The sequence below is a fragment of the Tiliqua scincoides genome, chromosome 4 (genome assembly GCF_035046505.1).
Source record: "Tiliqua scincoides isolate rTilSci1 chromosome 4, rTilSci1.hap2, whole genome shotgun sequence".
Lineage (NCBI taxonomy): Eukaryota > Metazoa > Chordata > Lepidosauria > Squamata > Scincidae > Tiliqua > Tiliqua scincoides.
In genome coordinates this window covers 97785143-97807110 of record NC_089824.1, presented here as the reverse complement: position 1 = coordinate 97807110, position 21968 = coordinate 97785143, and the positions used below count along the sequence as shown (strand labels likewise).

The window sequence follows — 21968 nt, the reverse complement described above, 5'->3', positions numbered from 1 at the left end:
GGAAGTGTGCACGACTGTCCCTCACCCACAGGCTGCAGCACACATCCCATTGGCATGATTGCATCAGTGCTGGAAAGTTGGATAGGACTGGGCCCTTGCTGAGTATAGGAGACTTGAAACTCACTGGTTACTGTGTGCAATTTCTGTGGCTAATATCTTCACCGTAATATTGTTTTGCATTGCTGTAAGTTAAAGGTAACTATTTGGATGACTTGGATCTTTCTGCCAAACAATCTAAAAAGAATCAAATTATCTGTTTTTGCAGATTGCCTTCATGACTTTGACCCTGTTCCCCATCCGACTGTTCTTTGCTGCTTTTATGATGTTGTTAGCCTGGCCTTTTGCATTCATCGCTTCAATGGGATCTGCTGAGAAAGAATTAGAAAAGCCCCTCTCCTGGTGGCGAAAGTAAGTCCCTGTTCACTGGTTTGCTGAAATGTACCCAGAAGTGTGGTGCCTGAAGCACTGTTCTTTCTAAGGAACAAACTACTTGTTGCATAGAAACATATATATTTAAGCACTAATTGCCAATGTCTGTGGCAAAAGGTAGATTCAGGAGAGACTAGCTTTTCATTGCAGGTTTTAAAGGAAGAGGCAATGCTTAACCCCTTTTTCTGCCTGTTTCTTTGCTGAAATTCCCTTCCTCCAGGGGTTCTAGGCATGTTTGCAAGAATAAACATGCCTTATACCCAACAGGGAGAAATTTGCTGGCGGGTGAGAAGTCGCAGTGGGGAAAGGGTTAACTATATACTCCCCATCATCAATTTGCCACTGAAGATTATCTCCTTCTATAGCAACTTTTCATTACAAGATGAAGCCAGTGGGAGTTAATATGTCTTTCATTTGATACTAACACTCTATTTTTGCTCCTTGACGTATGTTTCAGTCTGTCCTGATTCTTTATGATTGTATCTTTGTTTGCATAAACTGCTTAACTGCTTTATTTGGTACCCAAAGATGTGTTGACAGAAGTGTTTACAAGATCTTGACTGTGCTGCTTCTTCTAGAACATTTTATGTTTGTTATCTCTACATGTTGTGCTGTGCAATGATAATCCCAGGATTAACGCAGGGTACATCTGATTGGCTAGAAACGCAAGAGAATTGCTGATCAGTGTCGCCTATCCTCACCCATGAATTCGTCATTGAAAAATATAGGAAGTAGGGTTCTGTTCTCTACATGGAGTGATCTGCCAGGCTTGGGGGTCTATTAAAGGGAAGGAAGCTGGCTAATGTCTGCTTCTGACATGTACCTCAGCAGGCATGTCTTAAAGAGGAGAAATCCAGCCCTTCACATGTCCTCATTCTTTGGGAATTGCTCCTTAAGCCATGATCAGAAATTATGAAGATTACTATTACTTCCTTAGCAGTGTGCTTCTTTTTCTCCTCATCAAAGCTTTGCTTTGAGGGGCAAAGAAAAAAGAAGGCACTACTAATTCAGGCCATATATAAACTAGCAAGGAGATTATAGCACACTGAATACTAAAACCAGTGTTAGTAAATAGAAAGGCTGTCTCTACTCATTAGTTGCAAAAGTGTAGCATTGTAAGGAAGCAAAACTGATGGGAATTTAAGGTAATTATGCTTTGGACAAATCATTAGTTGGACTAAGCATTTAAACTTTAAATGGTTTTTGCATGTAAGAGCTCATAAGTACAAAGAAGGAAAATGCCTTGGGTCATATTCATAAGAACATAAGAGCCTTGCTGGATCAGGCCAAAGGTCCATCTCCTCCAGCTTCCTTTATCTCTCAGTGGCCCACCAGATGCCTTAGGGAGCACTTAAGACAACAAGATACCTGGATCCTTTTGCCATTCCTTTTCATCTGGCATTCAGAGATAGGCATACAATGTTAAGTAAATTTTCTTTGTAATTATAGAAAGCCAAAATTGTGGTCATGGCTGGGAAGAGCTAAGGTTGAATATTGTCTTCATCTTAGAATATTCTCATAGTTATGGACAACAGCTTCATAAATTCAGATACTGTATAGTATTAGAAACAGCCTACTATTACATCATAGTGGCTAAGCTATGAACCAGGAAATGTCCTGTTTTGAAGTTCACTTCTGCCAAAGGCACTAGTTGGCCATTCTTGTGACTTCATTTCCCATCTACAATATAATAATGATTAATACTAAACTACCATGCAGAGATTTTGTAGAGATTGAAACACAACAATGTATGTGAAGTGTTGTAGAAATGGTATTATTATTGGAAAATCTATTCCTTGTTTCGGTACTTTTAATAGTCAACCAATAAGGATAGAAAGGCACATCTTGGAACAAGAAAGGATCACTATATAACAGCTACTTAAGGCTGCACTTTGAATTGGGGCCAATGCATTGAGATGGAGGCACTTTAACTTTTAAATAGCTGCTTCAGGACCATGACTTGCTGCAGGAAAACAGTGCAGAGGAAAGGGGTTCAATACTCTGTTGCACAATGCAGCCCCAGTCTGAACTGCAATCTAATGTGACAGTTACACATGAGTAAAGACAAATGCTTAACTGCATCATATGGTAAACATAACGTGTTGTTTGAGTCTAAAGTTGTAAGCTGAAGTAAAAGAATTCTGGATTGTTTAACTTTAGACTGTGGGTGGGGAATAACTTTTGTTAAACCTCCTCCCTGGAGAAAAGAATTTTCATGTAGTAAACCAGCAAATGGGGGAGATGGCTTTGTTAAACTTTTCCTGCAGCATGGTTGTTTGCTGCATGCAATAAAGAAGCAGTGGAACCTGTTCTTTTGTGATGTTGTCACCACCTTCTGTTGGGGAAACCTTCTGATCTGGTGGGGGGAAACTGTGATATAATCTGTCTTATGGGTCTCTGAGAGGATAGGTTAATGCATTTCTGCCCAGTCCTCTGGTATACACATTTGATCCCTGTTGCATTTATGCAATGTTGGGCTGAAATGGCTTAAACCAGCAATTTTCAACCTACCGCAGACACCCGCCTATAAGTCGATCCCACTGATAAGTCGAGGGCAGGTTTTGAGCCAACAATCACGGAATTTTCTATGACCCTTGAATAAGTTGGGGTTAAACTTAGGGGGTATGTCTGACTGCAGTTTTGTCTGATTTTACCTGAGGCCAGATCCTGAAAAATAACTTACCACTAATTGTTACCTAAGGACTGTAGTCTCTAATTTATTTAAAACATAGTAAAAGATCATAAGATACATTTTTATTCTTTTTAAATGCTGGTCTTCACCACCTTTTTGTAAACACTATCAGAGTAAGTGCACTGTAAACAACATACTAGTAAAGCAGTGGTTCCCAACCTGGTATTCACGTACGCCCAGGGATACTCAACAGGACCTTTAGGGGTACTTGAGAAAGAATGGAATAATGGCAAGAAAAGGCAGGTTGTGCTCCAGAATACCTTGCAAGGCAGGAATGTATTGCAAGGACCAGCAAAACAGGAAGGAAGGTAGCTAGTTGGCTGTGAAAGCCCCACCAATAGCTAGTTTTTGGTCATCAGTTCATGCATGAATCAGTGATTGAAAACCAGCACAGTAAAAAAGCTGAAACATAATATGGAAAATGATCAATCAGCCAGAATTTCTCAGCACACTTCTGGTGCAAAACAGTGCAAAGGCAGAGTCTTCTGTTCTTCAAACAGATGAAAAGAGAAAGTATGTGATGAATACATGAAGTCTGATTGGAGATGAGGGCTTGTATTATTACAAACATTTTGCTAATATGAAGGGTACAATTTATGGAAATGGGCTGCCAAGGGATATGCAAGTGAAAAAAGTTGGGAACCACTGCAGGAGATCCATGAATCAAATCCACCCTTAAGGTGTCTGGTGTGTTAAGCCAGAAGCTCTACGTACAGCATACAACCCATAACACATAACTGAGAGTGTGCAATTCAATTCACAGCAGAGAGATGAGATATATTTGCAACCCTTTTTACTCAGAAGTAGACCCACTGCTTTCCATGGGTGTTATTCTTAAATAATGGTGCACTGAACGGGACTTTGTTTCAAGTGGATCCCATCCTGGTGATTCAAAAAACAGACCTGCTTTGCAAGTATTTGCAAAGCAGAACCAGGCTGCAGCAGCATTTGCAAAAGGGAACGAAGAAAGGAGAGTAAAAGGTTAACTTTGGCTGGAATTTCCCAGTAAAGTTGCAGTAGCCTGCCTGGTGCTTGAGGAAACTTTTCAGAGTTGAAAGGCTCTGCCCTCTGATTGACCAGGAGATAAGGCGAAGTGAGAATTGGAGGTGATTACTTGCCAAAAATTTTGCATACTATAGGCGAATATCTATAGCAGCCATTTTCAATCTTTTTCAGCTCACGGCACACTGACAAGGTACTAAAGTTGTTAAGGCACACTACTAGTTTTTAATTACATTATTATGTTACAATTAATTTAATTAATATAACTAAGGGCACAAGCCTAACCAGGTCTACTCAGAAGTACCGCTGGTTTACGGTATTTCATCTCGTGGCACACTGAGAATGCGGTAAAATTGTCAAAGGCACACCATCTGTTTTTTGTCGATTGACAAGGCACACCGTACTGCTGGCCAGGGCTCACATTCCCTAATATGACCCTTCCTCAAACTCCCATGGCACACCTGTGAAGCATTCACAGCACGCCAGTGTGCTGCAGCACAGTGGTTGAAGATCACTGGGTTAAACCAATACTATGTAATTAAATGTAAGTGTGTAACATAACATGAAAATAGTTTCAGAAATTTAGTTTCAGTTTCAAAAATAAGCTAGACGCTTATTTTCCAGTTAACCAGGAAATGGTTCTTGTGATTAGTGTGCCATTTTAAAGTGACAGTGTTGTGCTAATAGTTCTGTGGTATCTAATTATTTTCAGGGTTGTGGATGTCTTGCTGAAGGTAATCATGAGAACAATGTGGCTTGCAGGTGGATTCCATTGGATAAATGTGAAGGGCAGACAGGCATTGCCTACCGAAGCAGCCATATTGACTCTGGCTCCACATTCCTCGTACTTTGATGCTATACCTGTAACAATGACAATGGCCTCCATTGTTATGAAAGCAGAAAGCAAAGATATTCCTGTGTGGGGAAGTAAGTCTCTATCTTTATTTTCCACTAACATTCACAACCGTAAGTTATCATGATTGCACATAGTTGTGATAATTGAAAAAAAAAACAGTTGTAAATACATTACCAATTAAACTAGAAGCTAATATGAAGTGGATGAATTTGAGAGAACACTGAATAAAGTTTTGTTTGCAATGAACAGAATAAGAATTATATTTTAAAGAACCTCTTGAAGTGTAGAAGATGGTTCTTTTTAACACTGTTGATGAACAGGGATCAGCAACTGGAGTCTCAAAAGTCAAATCTGATACCCTGAGGGTGAAACTAGGCATTACTTTACGTGCATGTTTGTATAAGTTGCATGCTTCCCCCCTCCCCTTTGTTAAATGGTTTACATGGTGGGGGAGTGGGAGGATTTGAATTGTGGCTCCAATGGAGAGGGAGTTAATTCTTTACCGCTAACATGGCCCTGCTCCAGATTTCAGTGCTGCCGCTGCCGCCCCTCCCAGCTGCATACGATCAGGGGAAAAGTAGCTGTATATCTGCTAATGCATGTAACAATGCCTTAATGTCTGTTTTCTAAAGCAAAACCGCTTCAGGATGGGGTCACCTGAGAGTGAAGAACATGTGGCAAGGCAGAACCCTTTTCTAGCCTGCTGTTTTGAACCCGGGGGGGTGGGGGGAGTAAGAACGAATTAAGTATTCTCTCTCTCTCTCTCTCTCTCTCTCTCTCTCTCTCTCTCTCTCTCTCTCTCCTTCCTACTTAAATACGCTTGAAGTGTTTTTGCTTTAGAAAAAGTTTATCAGAGTCTGTTATGTACAATAGCATGTAACACGTAATTAGCGTCTCGGTTTCAAAAAGTTTGTATTAAAAAATGCTTAAAAGCGAGAAGAAAGAGAATAAAATTCTACTTTTTTAAATTTTTTATCATTTCTGATACTTTCTGAACCAGATCTTCTTTGAGGAGCAAGATTGCATGTTCCCCACTCCTCTCCCAGTTCACCTTTTTTTCATTGCGTGGAGGGGAGGTTCATCCGAACCATCCCTTCACACATCATCCAAATACTAGTTTAAATTTCTCATTGTACTCGTATGAAGAACGGTATCATTTGAACCAGTCCTCTGTCTAGTAGCTATTGCCCTAATTTTTTGTTTTTCAGGGTGAATGCATGTGTGTGAATGGGTAGATTTTGTGTGTTTAACCTGCTTTTTTTTAATTGGTGAAACTCCTTTTTTTGAAAAAATTATTTGATTTTCATTCTGAATTGGTTCACACCAGCTCACTATGGTTGGCTGGAACTGAAACTACATGTTGACACATGTACTTCTTGATTTCTTAAAGCAGAGTACAGCTTGTTGGAAGCAAGGAATTGTGGTTTTAATATCCTGGTTTGTATGCAATTTCAAACTTTTGTTTCACATCCTAGTTATTAACTAGAGTTAAATTGTAATTTCTAGCTTCACACAAGCCACACAGTAATGATTTAAAAAAAAAATCAGATTTCTGTCTACACCAGTAGAAGAGATAAGGCAAAGGAGTACCTATTCATTAGACTTAAGGTTGCATTCCCAACCCTAAATAAACAATGGTTGATCATGTGAAACAATCCTCTATGTCTTTACTCTGTAGTTGCTACAGAATTTCATTCTGAAAGACCATGCTTTGGGTTGGAATGGTGTCTTGATCGCTTGTTATGTGTGTTAAAGGTATTTAGAAAGAGGGGTCCAACAAAGAACTAATATTTCCATACATATCTAATGTCAGTTGGGTTATTATTTGGGGTAGTGATAGAACTGTTGCTGGGTGTCCTGAACTAGGCTGTTCAAAGAAAATGAATTTCATTCTTTTTACTGTAGGATATCTTTCCCATAATTATTCATAACACTTGAAATCTTTAATACCCCTCCCATCTCATATTTAACTTCAAGTAGGTCAGGGATGTACAATGTAACTTCTTAATCTGACAAAGAATTTCTGCAACCCCTGCCACTCTTCCAGCATGTTCTCTTCTTCCCCAATCCCAGCTCATAACACAAGGACATTTCCCAGCTAAGTTGTTCCTCCTTTATGTCAAGGTACTATCCAAGGTTTTCAAACTAAATAATATCAGCATAGTATAGTTAAAATAACCTTGACAGATTAGTATGGTTGTGGGGAAAAAGGTTCTTACTCCCAAGTGGGTTTGTACCTGTCATGTTACAATACGCAGCAAATCCTATGGGGTTGACTAAATAGACAGCATTCATAGGTGTTCAGGAAATGTCTGGTTTCAGACAGGTACTTTCTAGTAGAGTTTGACTAACAGTGGCTACTTTTTGAAGACGCTTCTAGCTTGAATGGAATTGCTGATTATTTTTAATATTGCTGGGTAGTGGCCTAAATGGATTCATCTTTTCCTTTTGAAAAACTTACCGTGCCACGGCTCGGCAGTCCATGCGACCACTGAACGACGGAGGCCAGCCCTAGCCCAGCACTGGGCTAGCATCCCTTACAGCACCTTTGCAACAGTGCGCCAGCACGCACTGTTCAGTATTGGGCTCTGAAACAATTATAGAAAATGAAAAGGGAAGGGGGGAAAGAACAAATAACTACTTAAACTGTTGCTTTCATGTTTAGTTTCAATATAAAGATGGATACCTTTATCAATAATAGCTGGGCTCTTTTACTCTCTTTGTTGGAGACATTTTTCAGTTTATAAGAAAGTAGCTAATACTAAAGACTTCATTTTGTTTCGTTTTGAAATATGTTTATAAACAAGCCATTGCTGATTTTCCTGTTAGTAAAAAAGATTCAGTACCCATTGTTTAGATTAACATAACAAAAATGCATGTCCTTAGGAATATGAACATTTCTGTGTTTCGTTCCAGCTTTAATCAAATACATTCGACCCGTATTTGTATCTCGATCAGATCAGGATTCCCGCAGGAAAACTGTTGAGGAGATAAAACGACGAGCTCAATCTAATGGCAAATGGCCACAGGTACTGGTAAAATGTTTATGATTTAAAGATATTTATGACTGTAAAAAAATATAATCTGTTATTTATTCTAAGAGAAGCTGTTCAGAAATATATATATTTTTTTGCCTCTATGTTTTGTATATCACATCTAGTATAGCTCAAAATTCCATCTGAGTTCTGAATTTTTCATAATAATATTCCATTAGTACCTGTCAGTTCTCCCTTATTCCCTTAATACTGGTGTCCCCAACATAAAAAATATTGTCTAGCTGTATAACACAAATAGGCCCAGTAGGCTCTATTACTGCCAGAAGTAGCATTCTGGCAGTAGTAAACGTTTTACAGCCATTGTAAACAGTGCTCCAAAAGCATGCAGAGCAGCAACACACCCCTTTGTCTCCTTGATCTTGCTCCAGATAAAAAACTGGTGCAGGTCTAGGAAACCCATTGGCTATCAGGAGGTTTATGGAGGGGTAAGGGAAAATATTTGTTTCCCCTCCCAAGCCTCCCCATCTGCCTCCCCACCCACAGTTGCATGCAACACAGCCTATTTTGGTGCAGCTACATGCTATGGTGGAGAAAACCATAGGACTGGGCTCTTAGTCCAGCAGTCCTAACGACAGTTTTTTGGGGATCCACAAGGAAGGAGGACATGTAGTTCAGTGTTTTTTGCAGGTTAGGTTAAAAAAATTATGTTTATATAAATTAACATTTAATAAAGAAAACTTCTCCCCTGGGGGCTTGGGATAAGAATAGGCCCTCGGTTTGGCTGTACTTGTCGACTAAACAGCCACCAGGTAGATGGGACTCGGTTAGCCTGAGAAGGCAGCTCATCTGAGAGAATGAAAACTCTGATCCCAAACCTCCACTGCCTTGTGGCTACATCCAGTTACGGAAAAGGCTTCAGGAGTCAACCTCGAGGCAAAATCCGGAGCCAGAGTCCCTAAAGCAGTTCATGGCTGAACACAGTCATGTTCTGGCAACTCCTGCATCGCTGGAACCAACCGTATTGGCCACTGCCTTTCCATTGGACCATTTCAGCAACGTGGAGAGGGGGGATTTGCTGCATGCGTAACAGTCTATCCTCCATATCTACCTTACCCAGGCTTTGCGCACTGGAGAGGACACTGTTCCGGAACCACTATTCAGAGTGCGATACCATAGTCTTCTGAGACTGAAGGATGCCAACTAGACTAGAAAGAAGGCTTAGAAATTACATGTAATGATAAAATGGCGGTAAGGATAAGAAGGCAGTGAGTGGGGAAGTAGGCAGAGCAGTGGTTGCTTCATGAGTGTATTCAGTTCATAGGGGACAAAATAGTTATCCTGTTCAATATGACGCATGGGAGAGAAGCTTTCTGTAATGCTTGCTGCTTTGCCTGCTAGGAAGGCTTTTAATCCTCAGAGTTTGCAATTCCAGACATGAGAACTCTTCACTTCAAAGCTGCCTGGATAGTTTTCTACTCATTCTTTCACAGATCATTTTCCACTTGTGGAGTGCGTCAGCAGTATCCTTGAAATCAGAGGACTGTCATAAATATTTTGTTTAGCGGCATTTTATGGGAAAGCAAATGTGAAGACTTTACAAATTCAACAGCAGCTCTACCCTCTAGTCTAGACCAAACCTCCTGCCCAGGAGGTCTGATCTGGGCAGGAGGTCTGGTCTAGAGGGTAGAGCTTCTGTTATGCCAGAAGATATCATCTGAAGGTCACTTGTTCAAGATCACTGAAAGCCCCAGGAGTGGCAAGACCTTGACAAGCTGAGCAAGGTTCTTTTGGGTGAGAGCCAAAAGAAGCCAGCTCTGAAGCTCTTTGTCAGTGGGAGGAGATGGCAGCCAGAATGTGACCAGACTATGAGAAGATCCACCTGAAATGTAGTCAGTTCTTGAAAGACAGAACTTCTCTGTTCATTGTAAACACTCCTTCAGGGTTTTAGACAAAGCCCGCCCATGTAAACTGCCTTGAATAAAGCCAAAGGAGCAATCCAGTGGCCAGAAAGGTGATATATAAATACCTGCTGTTACTGCTCTTGTTATTCTAACTTTTGAAATGTGTGTCTTAAATTTTATTTTTAAATATCCTTTAAAAAAGATTTTAAAGTATTTAATTTTGAAATACATTATTTTAAGTAAGTAATCTTAAATAATTTTATAATATTTATTTTAATAGAAGGTTTATCTTTCTTTTTAAGATAATGATATTCCCAGAAGGAACCTGCACTAATCGATCCTGTCTAATTACCTTTAAGCCTGGTAGGTATGATGTACCTCCTTCCTTTTCTCTGCAATGTTTGTACAATCACGTGTTGAAATGTGCAATTCATCATTTGCTATTATTCAGGGTCACTTAATACGAGGAAAGCAAATGCCTCTTTGTTTTATTTCGCCATGGTTTACGTATGTCTGTTTCGTTACACATGCATATTTGTATGTCTGCAAATGTTAGGCGGAGATGCCCAGTTAACCAGGGCTCTCTGGCACATTTTACTGAGTATTTTCAGAAGCTCAAAACTCTTAAGTGTTACATAAAAATATGGCCCAGCCCCACAGTAAAAACTCTTTTCTGTAACACTTAAAGTAGCTTTTGTATTATTACCTTGCTCTTAAATAATCTTAATTCAAAATATTGTAGAATTGAGAGTGTAATTTTTAGTTGTGTGGATTGTCAAACACATTTTCAAAAAGCAAATGTTCTCTTTTTGAGATTTGCTTTCTTTTTTAATTTGTTTAGTCTGTGAAAAATGTATCAAGGGTGTGTCTTATGTGCAAAGGACATCTAAAATGCCATGCACACTGCTATTTAGGCCAGGAGAACAGTGGTGACACATTGTAAAAACAAAACAAAAAGTGCTCAGAAAGATTTACCATCTAAGAAACACACAGTTATACCTGTTTGGTTCAGGAGAAAATAATTAGTACATTCAGTATTTCATCATTGTCATGTTTGCAAGTCAGTACAAGAACTGGATGGAAATGATCTGTTTCAAGATGGGTCATACTGTAAATAATATGTGTGTTTATCTGTTACCAGCATAAGTGGCCATATGAGCATATAATCTGGCCTAAAACATTCAAACTTAAAATGTTGCTATAGTGATGTAATCACTTCTGAAGATTAATGCCATTAACTCAAAAGACTGAACATTTCTTATGGAATTGAATATTCTAGAAGTCTTACTTAGGGCCCTATCCTAAGCTCCCTGAGCACCGATGCTGAACTCCAGCGCTGGGTGTCAAAAAAGTGCCATAAGGCATGTCCATAGCACCCAGAGAGGAGGGGCTGCTGGGGCTTGCCCCTTTCCCTTGTCCATTTCACTTGGGAAGCTGTCAGTGCTGTCAGTTTCAATCCCAACTTGTGGGAATCACTGGGGTGCTGTCAGTTTCACTGAGAATGCTGTCAGTTGCGCTACAGGCTGCTGGGAATGCTCCTAAGCAGTTTCTGAACTCAGCAGCAGGGTTGCAGACCAGAAGCTGGGGCTGAAAGTGTTCTTGAGGTAAACATTGATAAGTTTAATGTTTGTAAATAAGGAAGCATCTGTAATCTGTATCCCCAGGATGACAACTGTGTACTGTATTGCCCTTGCCCTGATATATCCTAATTGGATGAATGCAATTCCATTTTCAAGCCAAATAATTTCATGCTGATGCTATCCCATGCAGTCTTCTACAATTTCACTTGTCATAGTTGGCATGGTAGATGTTCAAATGGCCTTTGGAGCATGAGGACCCTAGGATATCTCCCAGTCTTGGAGCCAAGATTGGAAGAGGTGCATTATTCCCCCTAGCTGGAGGATGGGTTTTATTTTTGTGATTCTGCTTGCCTACCCCAGAGGATACTGCCAAAATCAGTTCCAGCCCCTTGGCTTGGGTACTAAGATCAGCCAAAATATTTAGACCTTGTGTGGAGTCATATACAGGTATTTCTTCTATAGCACATTTTTTTAAAATAATGCAATTTGAATATAGTGCAGTCAATAACACGGAGAACACAATTTGTCTAATGCAATACACTATTGGCTATACTATAGTGTGATTGTGAGTGGGAGCAAAGCTCTTGTGCATGCTTCATAGGAACACACAGCTGTTGTGTAGAATTGGCTGCTCAGGTGGTGTCACATTCTTTGTTCACCTTTGGCTGTTGTAAACTGCAATTCATGTTTATTTTGTGCTTTTTCTGCCTTCTTAACAGTGGGTGATAAAGGTGGTAAGAATGTGTAAGCAGTGCTGTGCTGGTGGTGATAGGAAATGCGAGTTTGAAACTCCATTCCGTTTTTCTCATTGAGAGAATTGTTTTTATAACATGATTTTTGATAACACAAGGTTTCTTGGGAATACAATTATCTTGTTGTAGCAGAACAGGCTTTTATATTTAGAAATGTGAAAACGAAAGAGCAAAACAAGTGCAGTGGATGGTAGGTAGCAACTGTCACCCTACTCTCTGCCCTCTGTTCTACGGAGAAACTGTGGAAAATAGCACCGAGATCTACGAGGAAAATAGCAATTTCTTCATTGCCACCATCCAAGCTAGGAAGACCAGACAGAAAGAGATTAGGAAAGCTCCCTCCCAGGTTAACAAAGAGGTCTAAAATCCAGGAGAGTTGCCTTAAAAGGCAAACAGAAGTGGAGTGTGATGGTCTTAGAAGTGTGGCTAACCTGCTTCCCTGTGAACTTTAGCTTCTTTAGCTTTAGAAGTCACTGATCACTGAATATAGGGAGAAAAAAAATCAAAGATAGGTGGCAAAGGCTGGCATAGAGGCTAAAAGACAAGGCAAAAATGAAACAAATTCCTAATGTGTCTGAGTCCATACCCTAGTTGCATTGTTTCAAGTCCTGTGCTCATGTATTGTACAGATATGTCTTTCCCAAAGCAGCTGCTGCTTTCTGTGATGAACCAGAGCAACATTTTTGAGCATACTTGTGTGCAATATTAAACCTAGGGTTGATGAGATCAAAGGTCCATCTGATGGTACTACTACCTGTCCAGTCAACTGTCACATACCTATCCTAGCAAGTTGGCTGGCAAAGACTTTTGGAAGGGTGGGAGCCAGAAAGGATGACAGCAAATCCACAAAAAAACTAGTCTACTTGGCTATATGGGCATTCTGTCATGGCACTGATTTCAGAGGGGGTCCAGTATTTTGCTAGCGGTGGAAACAAAAAGGCTGAGTGAGGAACCCTTGCTTCTTGCATGGTGTCTCAAGCCAGCTTTCCTGTTGGTAGGGCATCAGACCACTTGATGCATGTGCTAGGGAGGAGCTCAGAGCTCATGCAATGGCAATTAAAGAAATTTAAAGGCAAGTCTTTACATGTGATGAGAAGAAAATGTATTGCTGAGGGATCTGTGGAAGTCTCTGGAGGGGAGAGTAGAAGTATTGGGAGTCTGTCCCCAAGGAGAGGAAGAGGAAGCAAAAAGTAAACCCTCTTCCTGCACTAGTTTAAGGAACAAAGGGAGTAGAGGATGAGTGTCTACTCTTGCCAGGATCAGAGACCCTCCTGGCACAAGACAGATCACCTGGTCAGTTCAACCTGACCTTGATCCTCCAGTCTCCAGGTGAAAAGGAAGCACTATAGAGCAAGTATTGGTGGAGGGTGGACCTTACAAAGAATTTTAAGGAAGCATCTCAGGACAATCACTACTGCAGCAGGATGGCTTGACAACCTTTTTAGGATGCGGAGATTTCAGAAGCCTCTGGAGGGTTAGAAGGGTCCAAAATAAGGGAAAATCAGAATTCTTCATAATAGGAGATGTCAGTGAGAATAGTGAGCAAAAGCATCCAAGAGTAACAACTTGGATAAATAAAACTTGTTTTAAAAATTGTACATTCATTCTGAACCTCAGTAATGAGAGTTTTGTTAGCATTTTAATAATCAGTAATTGGTGAATTTGACCTTTTGTGGAATAGAATTTCTAGTGCTGCTAGGACATAGGCTTCTAGAAAAAATTACCTTAAATTGCTTGCATGTCTAATCTAGTTTTTTATGACAAGCTGCCTACATTCAACAGTAAGTCTGCATTTCATGGACCTTCCCTGGGTAACTTAGTTTTGTGTAACTTTCCCCAATGCCAGAGTATGGAGAGCAAAAGAGTTTGTGGACTCTATAGTGAAAGGGCCCTAGACTTAGCTTTCTGGTTCAACAGGTTTCACTCATCCGTGAGTAAACAATGGATGCCATTGTCAGTAGTATCTGCTGAACAGGGGTTGGGAGACAAGGTTGCTGTTCAGCATTAGAACAAAAATCCTGATGGACTTTTTTTTATTGGAGCCTTGACAAAATAGTTTGACATGGTTGGAGAGGTTAACATTCCAGCCTAGAAGAGCTAGAAAATACTGTTTCTGAACAGAAAACTATGAACAAAGGTAAAAATAGTGGCATAGATGTAGGATGTGTTTCAGAAAGATTTTGAATTTTTCAACTGTAGCTGAAACTCTGTGGATAAAGATAGGAGAAATGTTAGTTGGTTCAGTGGTGATGGTCTTCTAGTTCTAAGTGAGAGATTTGTGTTGATGTTACCACTGTGTTTCGTCACATGCTGTCTGTTTCAGCTGCATTAGCAATAACAGTGTAGATCACTTTCACCAATTATTGGCTTTTATGTCTAGACTTCTAATATACAACAGAGGTTACAAGGCAAATTGTTTCTATTTAAAAAGAAAACTCTTTTGAGGCAAGAAAAATAGGTGTTGGCCACTTGCAAATTAACTTCAGAGCGCATCAGTTAAAAAATAAACTGCTACATATACAACACAAGCAACACCTCAATTGCTCACATAAAATAATAATAGTTTATAATTAGAAAGTGTTATGTATTGTAATGTATTAATGTATTGTGTATTATGTAGGAGCATTTATCCCTGGAGTACCTGTCCAGCCAGTGATTTTACGTTATCCAAACAAACTGGTAAGTTTCCACCCTAAGTACGTGGGACATAGCTATTAACTAATAAACTGAGAATCAGTCAGTCTTTTGAAAAGCAGAACAGAAAAATTCACACTACCTGTTTTTTAATCTAATGACTAAAGCTTGGAACATGACAGTTATCTCATAAGAAAGATCAGCGCTCCAGCACAAAGCAAGCAGAAACTGTTTATGGGACAGAACGTTGAACTGGGAGTTTTTGTTTTCCTTCTTTACACACTTTGAGTCAGCTGAGCGATTTCCCATAGCAACCAGGAATGTGTGTCTCCTTAGAAAATGCAATCTTTATTTAGTAGTATCTTTCTAAAGTAGCAACATTCACTACTGTGCATGTGAAGTTGTACTCTTATTCCTATATTTGAAATGCTGCATCTGTGTCACTAGAGGGCACTGAGAATTTCCTTCTCAGTGTAGCTAAAGGAATTCCTAGCTTATATGCTAATCTGAAAAAAAATTCACCTACTTTTTTTCTCTTACATCTCTATGCACAGCAGAGTGCAGTAATAGACAAAGCACTTTCATAGCTCAATTTTTGTTCGTACTTAGTGTCAGACTTATTAAAGTGATGCTATTTTTGTGAAGTTTTAACATGTTGACTGTTATACAGTGGAAATGGTTACCACTTACTTTTTTTTTTTTGTAGGATACAATTACATGGACATGGCAAGGTCCAGGAGCGTAAGTTGGCAACCAATTACTCTATTTCATTGCTCTTATTATTTTGTTATACAGTTTAGCGTAATGATAAACAGCAAAACTGCTCAAAAGCAAGATTAATTTTGGACCATGTGGGGTTAAGTGGTGATAATAGCATTTGTAAAGACCAATTTGTGAAATTATGCCTTTTTCACAATTCTCAGATTATTTTCCTGGAGAACTGGAAAAATAATTAGCCAGGACTGAATAAGTTCTTATTTGTTGCCTATTCTTGTAGAATAGCTTTACACAACCCCACTTCAGCGGAGGGAATAGGTTGGCCTGACAATAATTGACTTTTCAATTTTTGTTACCTTATCTGTTCTTTTTGAGTGGTAATTCCCAAGTGGTTGAAATAGCAATAGCATTGGGAGGTATTTGAGCATTTTGTTTTCTTTGTCTCCTTCCGTACAATTTCAAATGTGATTAAAGTATCCATATACATATTTGCAGCATATATAATGTTTTTTGTGGCACACCATTTTTAATATTAAATTTTGGAATAAGTGTTATCCGACAGACTTTGCAGAAGTAATAATGTATAAAAGTTCTTTGGTTTGCATTCTTAATAAAATGTTGGTTGCAGGATTCATAACACACTCTATTCTTATAGGTTAAAATATTTTTTTTTGTTTTTTTTAAAGGTTGGAAATTCTGTGGCTTACCTTATGTCAGTTTCATAATTTTGTGGAAATTGAGGTTAGTATTTTTGTTAAAAACATGCAGGGTTATACATGATTATAACAACATGTGATTTGGTCCTTTTTTACCATAAAAGCAACATGGGTATATGTCCCACATGATGAAAAAGTTATGTTAAAAAGCTGTCAAAATTTTTCTCCTTGCAGTTTCTACCTGTATACGTACCTTCTGAAGAAGAAAGGAAAAACCCATCTTTGTATGCAAATAATGTGAGACGTATAATGGCAAAGTAAGTTAGCTGTCACTTCTGTGACTCAGTGGTAGTGTCTGCTTTTTTTCCTACCCATTTTTAAGTGCCTTCGTATATTATACAAGTATGACGTATTGTAGAAAGTTCTTTCTCTTACCCTACTGTAATGTCAATATGTAAAAAAAATGCCTTTGAAATGTTGAGGGGCACAGTGTTTGGTAATTTTGTCAGTTCAGCTCATCACCACCTCACAAACCCATTCCTCCTTCATGATCTGAAGAAGCTGATCTCATCTTGCCGCTCTGCTACAGTTGCAACGCCTTCAGTGATAAATGGCTAGCAATAAATGGCTTCAGTTAAGACATTTATAGTGGCTGTGACATTCTGGCTCTGAAAAGTTGGAGAATCACAGCTCAAAATAGATAAAGAGATAAGGAAACATCTACTGGTAGTTACTTTGAATGAATATAGGTTTCCAGAACCAGATGATTTACACTCCAGAACATTGAAAGAGCACACAGATGTGATCCACTCTCTGAAATTGGAGCCACTGAAATTTTTGAGAATTCTTGGAGAAAAGCTGAGGTTCCAGAGTACTGGAGACAAACAAGTGTTGTCCCTACCTTTAAAAAGAGAGAATTCAGGAACCTACAGTCTAGTCATCTTTCATGTCAATTCTTGAATAAATCTTGGAATATATTATTAAGCTGTAAGTGCTTAGAAACAATGGGGTGATTCTAGGAGCCAACATGAGTTTATCACAAAAGAGTCATGCTAGAGCAGTGTTTCTCAACCAGTGGTATGGATACCACCAGTGGTACTTGAGGTGGTGTCCGATGGTACTTGCAGGACCCCTGGCCACCTGCCGCCTGGCAGCGAAACCAGGAACATGACACAACAAAGCAGAAGGAGGCTCCAAGCATGCTTTTCAGTTCTCAAAAAAGCCCTCCCGTCCTCCCTGGGCCTCTTACTGGTGTTTGTTGCATTGCATCTGGCTTCCCAACCCAGAAGTAACTTCTGCCACTTACTTCTGGTGGTACTTTGACTAGGTGAACCATGTGAAGTGGTACGGCAGAAGAAAAACGTTGAGGAATACTGTACTAGATTAATCTCACCTTTTTGATAGAGTGTCTCATCTAATAGGTCATGGGGATTGCTGGTGTAGACCTATTTAGTTTTCTGAAAAAAAGTTAACCGTCTCCCTTGATAACCTTGTGGATGAAATGGTAAAAAGTGGGCTGGATGGTACTACTGTTCGGTGGGTTGAAGAACTGTTCCCAACAAGTGCTAATAAATGGCTCTTCTTCAGTCTGGAGAGAAGTGTCAAGTGAGGTGCTACAGGTCCTTCTTGGACCATTATTATAAATGACCTGGATGAAAACATAGAGAGATGCTTACCAAATTTGCAGTTTGCTAAAAGCTCAGGATTGCTATCACCCTGGAACACTTAACCAGCAATGTGATTCAGCTTTAAAAAAAAAAAAAAAAGAGCTATGTAATGGCAATCACCATTATATATAGAGAATTCCCAATCATGAAAATCAATGTTCTACTCTATTCTACTCTAGTCAGACGTCACTTGGAATACTGTGTTCAATTTTGGACACCACATTTTAAATACATTTATATGTTCTGAAAAGAGGCATGGTGATTTTCGGTATGCCCCTAGATGGGTGGATGCATTTCTCTTGCTACTCTTGGCTCCTTTTCCCCCACACCCAGTTTTTCAGTGCATGGAAGCTACTTTTGAAATGCCCTGCTGTACCATAACCTTAACTTTGGAATAGCCTTGGTGGAAACTTGCTTTAGATTTTGTCCCTTAAAAGCAATTGTCCCTTTTATATGCTATGTGTGTGTGTAAAGTTATTCATGTATGTATATTAAATATTTTAACGATTTATTTATATTAAATATTTTAAATATGTTAAATTGAATAAATATATTAAATATGTTAGGTATATGTAACATGTGTTGTAGTGGTGTAAATGACTGCTTTCTTTATTTCTTTATAAGGGCCTTGGGAGTTTCAGTAACAGACTATACCTTTGAAGACTGCCAGCTAGCTTTGGCTGAAGGACAACTCCGCCTCCCTTCAAACACTTCTCTCTTAGAATTTGCAAAACTTGTGAGAAGTCTTGGGTGAGTAGATTATTAAAAGTGTAAAAATTGACAACTGAATAATTTAAAAGCATTGTAACTTTATAAAATCACAGTTCAAGAAGTAAAACAGTCTGGGGCAAGGAAACAAAAGCTACCACTTAGTGTTTTGGATTGCTTTTCAATCCACAGATTCATTGCATCCAGATTGGATTACTGTGATGCACTCTACTGCCTCTGAAAATGGTTTAGCATTTTCCCTTGGTTCAGAATGCAACAGCCAGGTTACTATCCACAAGAAACCATATGTAGCATATCATTTGTTGCGGCTCCATTGACTGCCGGTGTACTGCCAAGTTTAATACATTGTGTTGATTTTAAAGTCCTAAATGTCCTAGAGCAGTGGTCCCCAATCTGTGAGGTGAAGCTTCCAGGGCATCACAACGAACAGCAGCATCTCAGGATGCCCACAACCTGGCAGGGAGACCGTGCCACACCACTACAAACAGTGGCAGGAGGCTTGACGAAAACTTCATGCTGACATAAGACCACCTGCCCACCCTGACCTCCTTACTGTTTGAAGCGGCATGCATTGTCTCTGAACCTGGAAGTAACTGGTGGTGATGTCATCGGCAGTTGCTTCCAGGAGTTTTGTACTGCTGCTGGAGCATTCAGGTCATCACAGAACCAGTAAGTTCAGGAAGCACTGGCCTAGGTTTTAGTTACCTTAAGGACCACCTCTGTTCATATTAACATCTTCATGTTTTAAGATCTCTCTTACCCACCACTGACAGAAATCGGGTGTGCCTTGATTAGAGAGAGGGCCTTCTTCCTGATGGCACTCCACCTATAAAATGACTTCCTAAAAAATATCAGTTTTATCTGCATTGGCTTTCAGATGCATACAGAAGATCTTTTTGTTTGAGGCAGCTTCTGACTTTTTTTATCCTGATTTTGCAGTGGCTGCTCTCTGTATCTCTCTGTACAGCATCCAAACTTTTAGCAGGTTAGTGCTCTGTCATCAGCTCCTTTTTTGAGTGGGAGGAGAGTTGCAGTCAGAGAAGCACCATTTCTGATTTGCCTCCTGTGGTGGAATATTCTAACACTGAGAGGCCAAAGAGAGTGCCAGGATCTCTTTGGCCTCTCACTGTTAGAATGTTCTACCATAGGAGGCAAATCAGCAAATGGGAGAAATGGTTCTTACCTTGCTATTCTCTACATCTGTGAGAGGTGAGCTGTGCAAATGAACTGTTTAATTTGAAATTGAAGTTACTCATGAAACTCAGTTTTTAACCAGTGCAAAGAATAGTTAGTGGAGAGGTCCTCCTCAAAAGGGGCTTACTTTCAAACAGAAATGTGCATGCTGGTAACATCCCTCTTTTTTGTTCTTAGGTTAAAGCCAGAAAAACTTGAAAAAGAGCTTGATGTATATTCAGAAAATGCTAAGAAAATGAAAGGGAAAAGGGTCAGTCTCAAGGAGTTTGCTGAATACTTGGAAGTTCCAGTTTCAAACACGTTGGGAAACATGTTTGCACTTTTTGATGAGGTAAGTAAGAAATGCAACTAGTTAGCAAGGTTGAAACTGTGTTTATTACTTGATTTAAACCCTAGGCTGCTTCTGCAACTGTGAGTGTGGTTAATGTAACTCTAATGAAAAAATTGCCTGTTCTGTATTATAAGCAACGATGTCTAGAAGTGTGACTATTTCTTTCCAAAGCTCTGATATTTGTGCCTTTAGTGTTCTGTAGGTTTCAGTGATGCATTTTATCTGATCACCATCTTTACTACAATGAAAGGTAGCATCAGAACTCTTCTGCAGCAGAAAATAGTTGCTATTGTAGTTCCATTAACATTTTTAATAAGAACATAAGAACAGCCCCACTGGATCAGGGCATAGGCCCATCTAGTCCAGCTTCCTGTATCTCACAGTGGCCCACCAAATGCCCCAGGGAGCACACCAGATAAGAAGAGACCTCATCCTGGTGCCCTCCCTTGCATCTGGCATTCTGACATAACCCATTTCTAAAATCAGGAGGTTGCGCATACACATCATGGCTTGTACCCCGTAATGGATTTTTCTTCCAGAAACTTGTCCAATCCCCTTTTAAAGGCATCCAGGCTAGACGCCATCACCACATCCTGTGGCAAGGAGTTCCACAGACCAACCACACGCTGAGTAATGAAATATTTTATTTTGTCTGTTCTAACTCTCCCAACACTCAATTTTAGTGGATGTCCCCTGGTTCTGGTGTTATGTGAGAGTGTAAAGAGCATCTCCCTATCCACTCTGTCCATCCCCTGCATAATTTTGTATGTCTCAATCATGTCCCCGTTCAGACGTCTCTTTTCTAGGCTGAAGAGCCCCAAACACCGTAGCCTTTCCTCATAAGGAAGGTGCCCCAGCCCCGTAATCATCTTAGTCGCTCTCTTTTGCACCTTTTCCATTTCCACTATGTCTTTTTTGAGATATGGCAACCAGAACTGGACACAATACTCCAGGTGTGGCCTTACCATAGATTTGTACAACAGCATTATAATATTAGCTGTTTTGTTCTCAATACCCTTCCTAATGATCCCAAGCATAGAATTGGCCTTCTTCACTGCCGCCGCACATTGGGTCGACACTTTCATCGACCTGTCCACCACCACCCCAAGATCTCTCTCCTGATCTGTCACAGACAGCTCAAAACCCATCAGCCTATATCTAAAGTTTTGATTTTTTGCCCCAATGTGCATGACTTTACACTTACTGACATTGAAGCGCATCTGCCATTTTGTTGCCCATTCTGCCAGTCTGGAGAGATCCTTCTGGAGCTCCTCACAGTCACTTCTGGTCTTCACCACTCGGAAAAGTTTGGTGTCGTCCGCAAACTTTACAACCTCACTGCTCAACCTGTCTCCAGGTCATTTATGAAGAGGTTGAAAAGCACCGGTCCCAGGACAGATCCTTGGGGCACACCGCTTTTCACCTCTCTCAATTGTGAAAATTGCCCATTGACACCCACTCTCTGTTTCCTGGCCTTCAACCAGTTCTCAATCCATGAGAGGACCTGTCCTCTAATTCCCTGACTGTGGAGTTTTTTCAGTAGCCTTTGGTGAGGGACCGTGTCGAATGCCTTCTGAAAGTCCAGATATATAATGTCCACGGGTTCTCCCACATCCACATGCCTGTTGACCTTTTCAAAGAATTCTATAAGGTTCATGAGGCAAGACTTACCTTTGCAGAAGCCATGCTGATTCTCCCTCAGCAAGGCCTGTTCGTCTATGTGTTTTGAGATCCTATCTTTGATGAGGCATTCCACCATTCCATCCATTGCCTATATTGATGAGGCAATCAATAAGTCATATTGCATCTTTCAAATACCATTTTCTAAATTC

The 21968-nt window shown here is 39.9% G+C and overlaps 1 protein-coding gene across 1 annotated transcript in view; it reads left to right on the top strand.

Annotated features, from left to right (window-relative positions):
* The window catches only part of LPCAT1 (lysophosphatidylcholine acyltransferase 1), a 42277-nt gene that overhangs the window by 15760 nt on the left and 4549 nt on the right, over positions 1–21968 (top strand). The window contains exons 2-11 of the mRNA XM_066626160.1: positions 266–408; positions 4836–5050; positions 7896–8008; positions 10179–10239; positions 14829–14887; positions 15549–15583; positions 16246–16300; positions 16450–16532; positions 18507–18632; positions 19983–20136. Of these exons, the coding sequence (XP_066482257.1) occupies positions 275–408; positions 4836–5050; positions 7896–8008; positions 10179–10239; positions 14829–14887; positions 15549–15583; positions 16246–16300; positions 16450–16532; positions 18507–18632; positions 19983–20136 (1035 nt within the window). The 5' untranslated portion in view covers positions 266–274. The remainder of the gene's footprint in view (positions 1–265; positions 409–4835; positions 5051–7895; positions 8009–10178; positions 10240–14828; positions 14888–15548; positions 15584–16245; positions 16301–16449; positions 16533–18506; positions 18633–19982; positions 20137–21968) is intronic.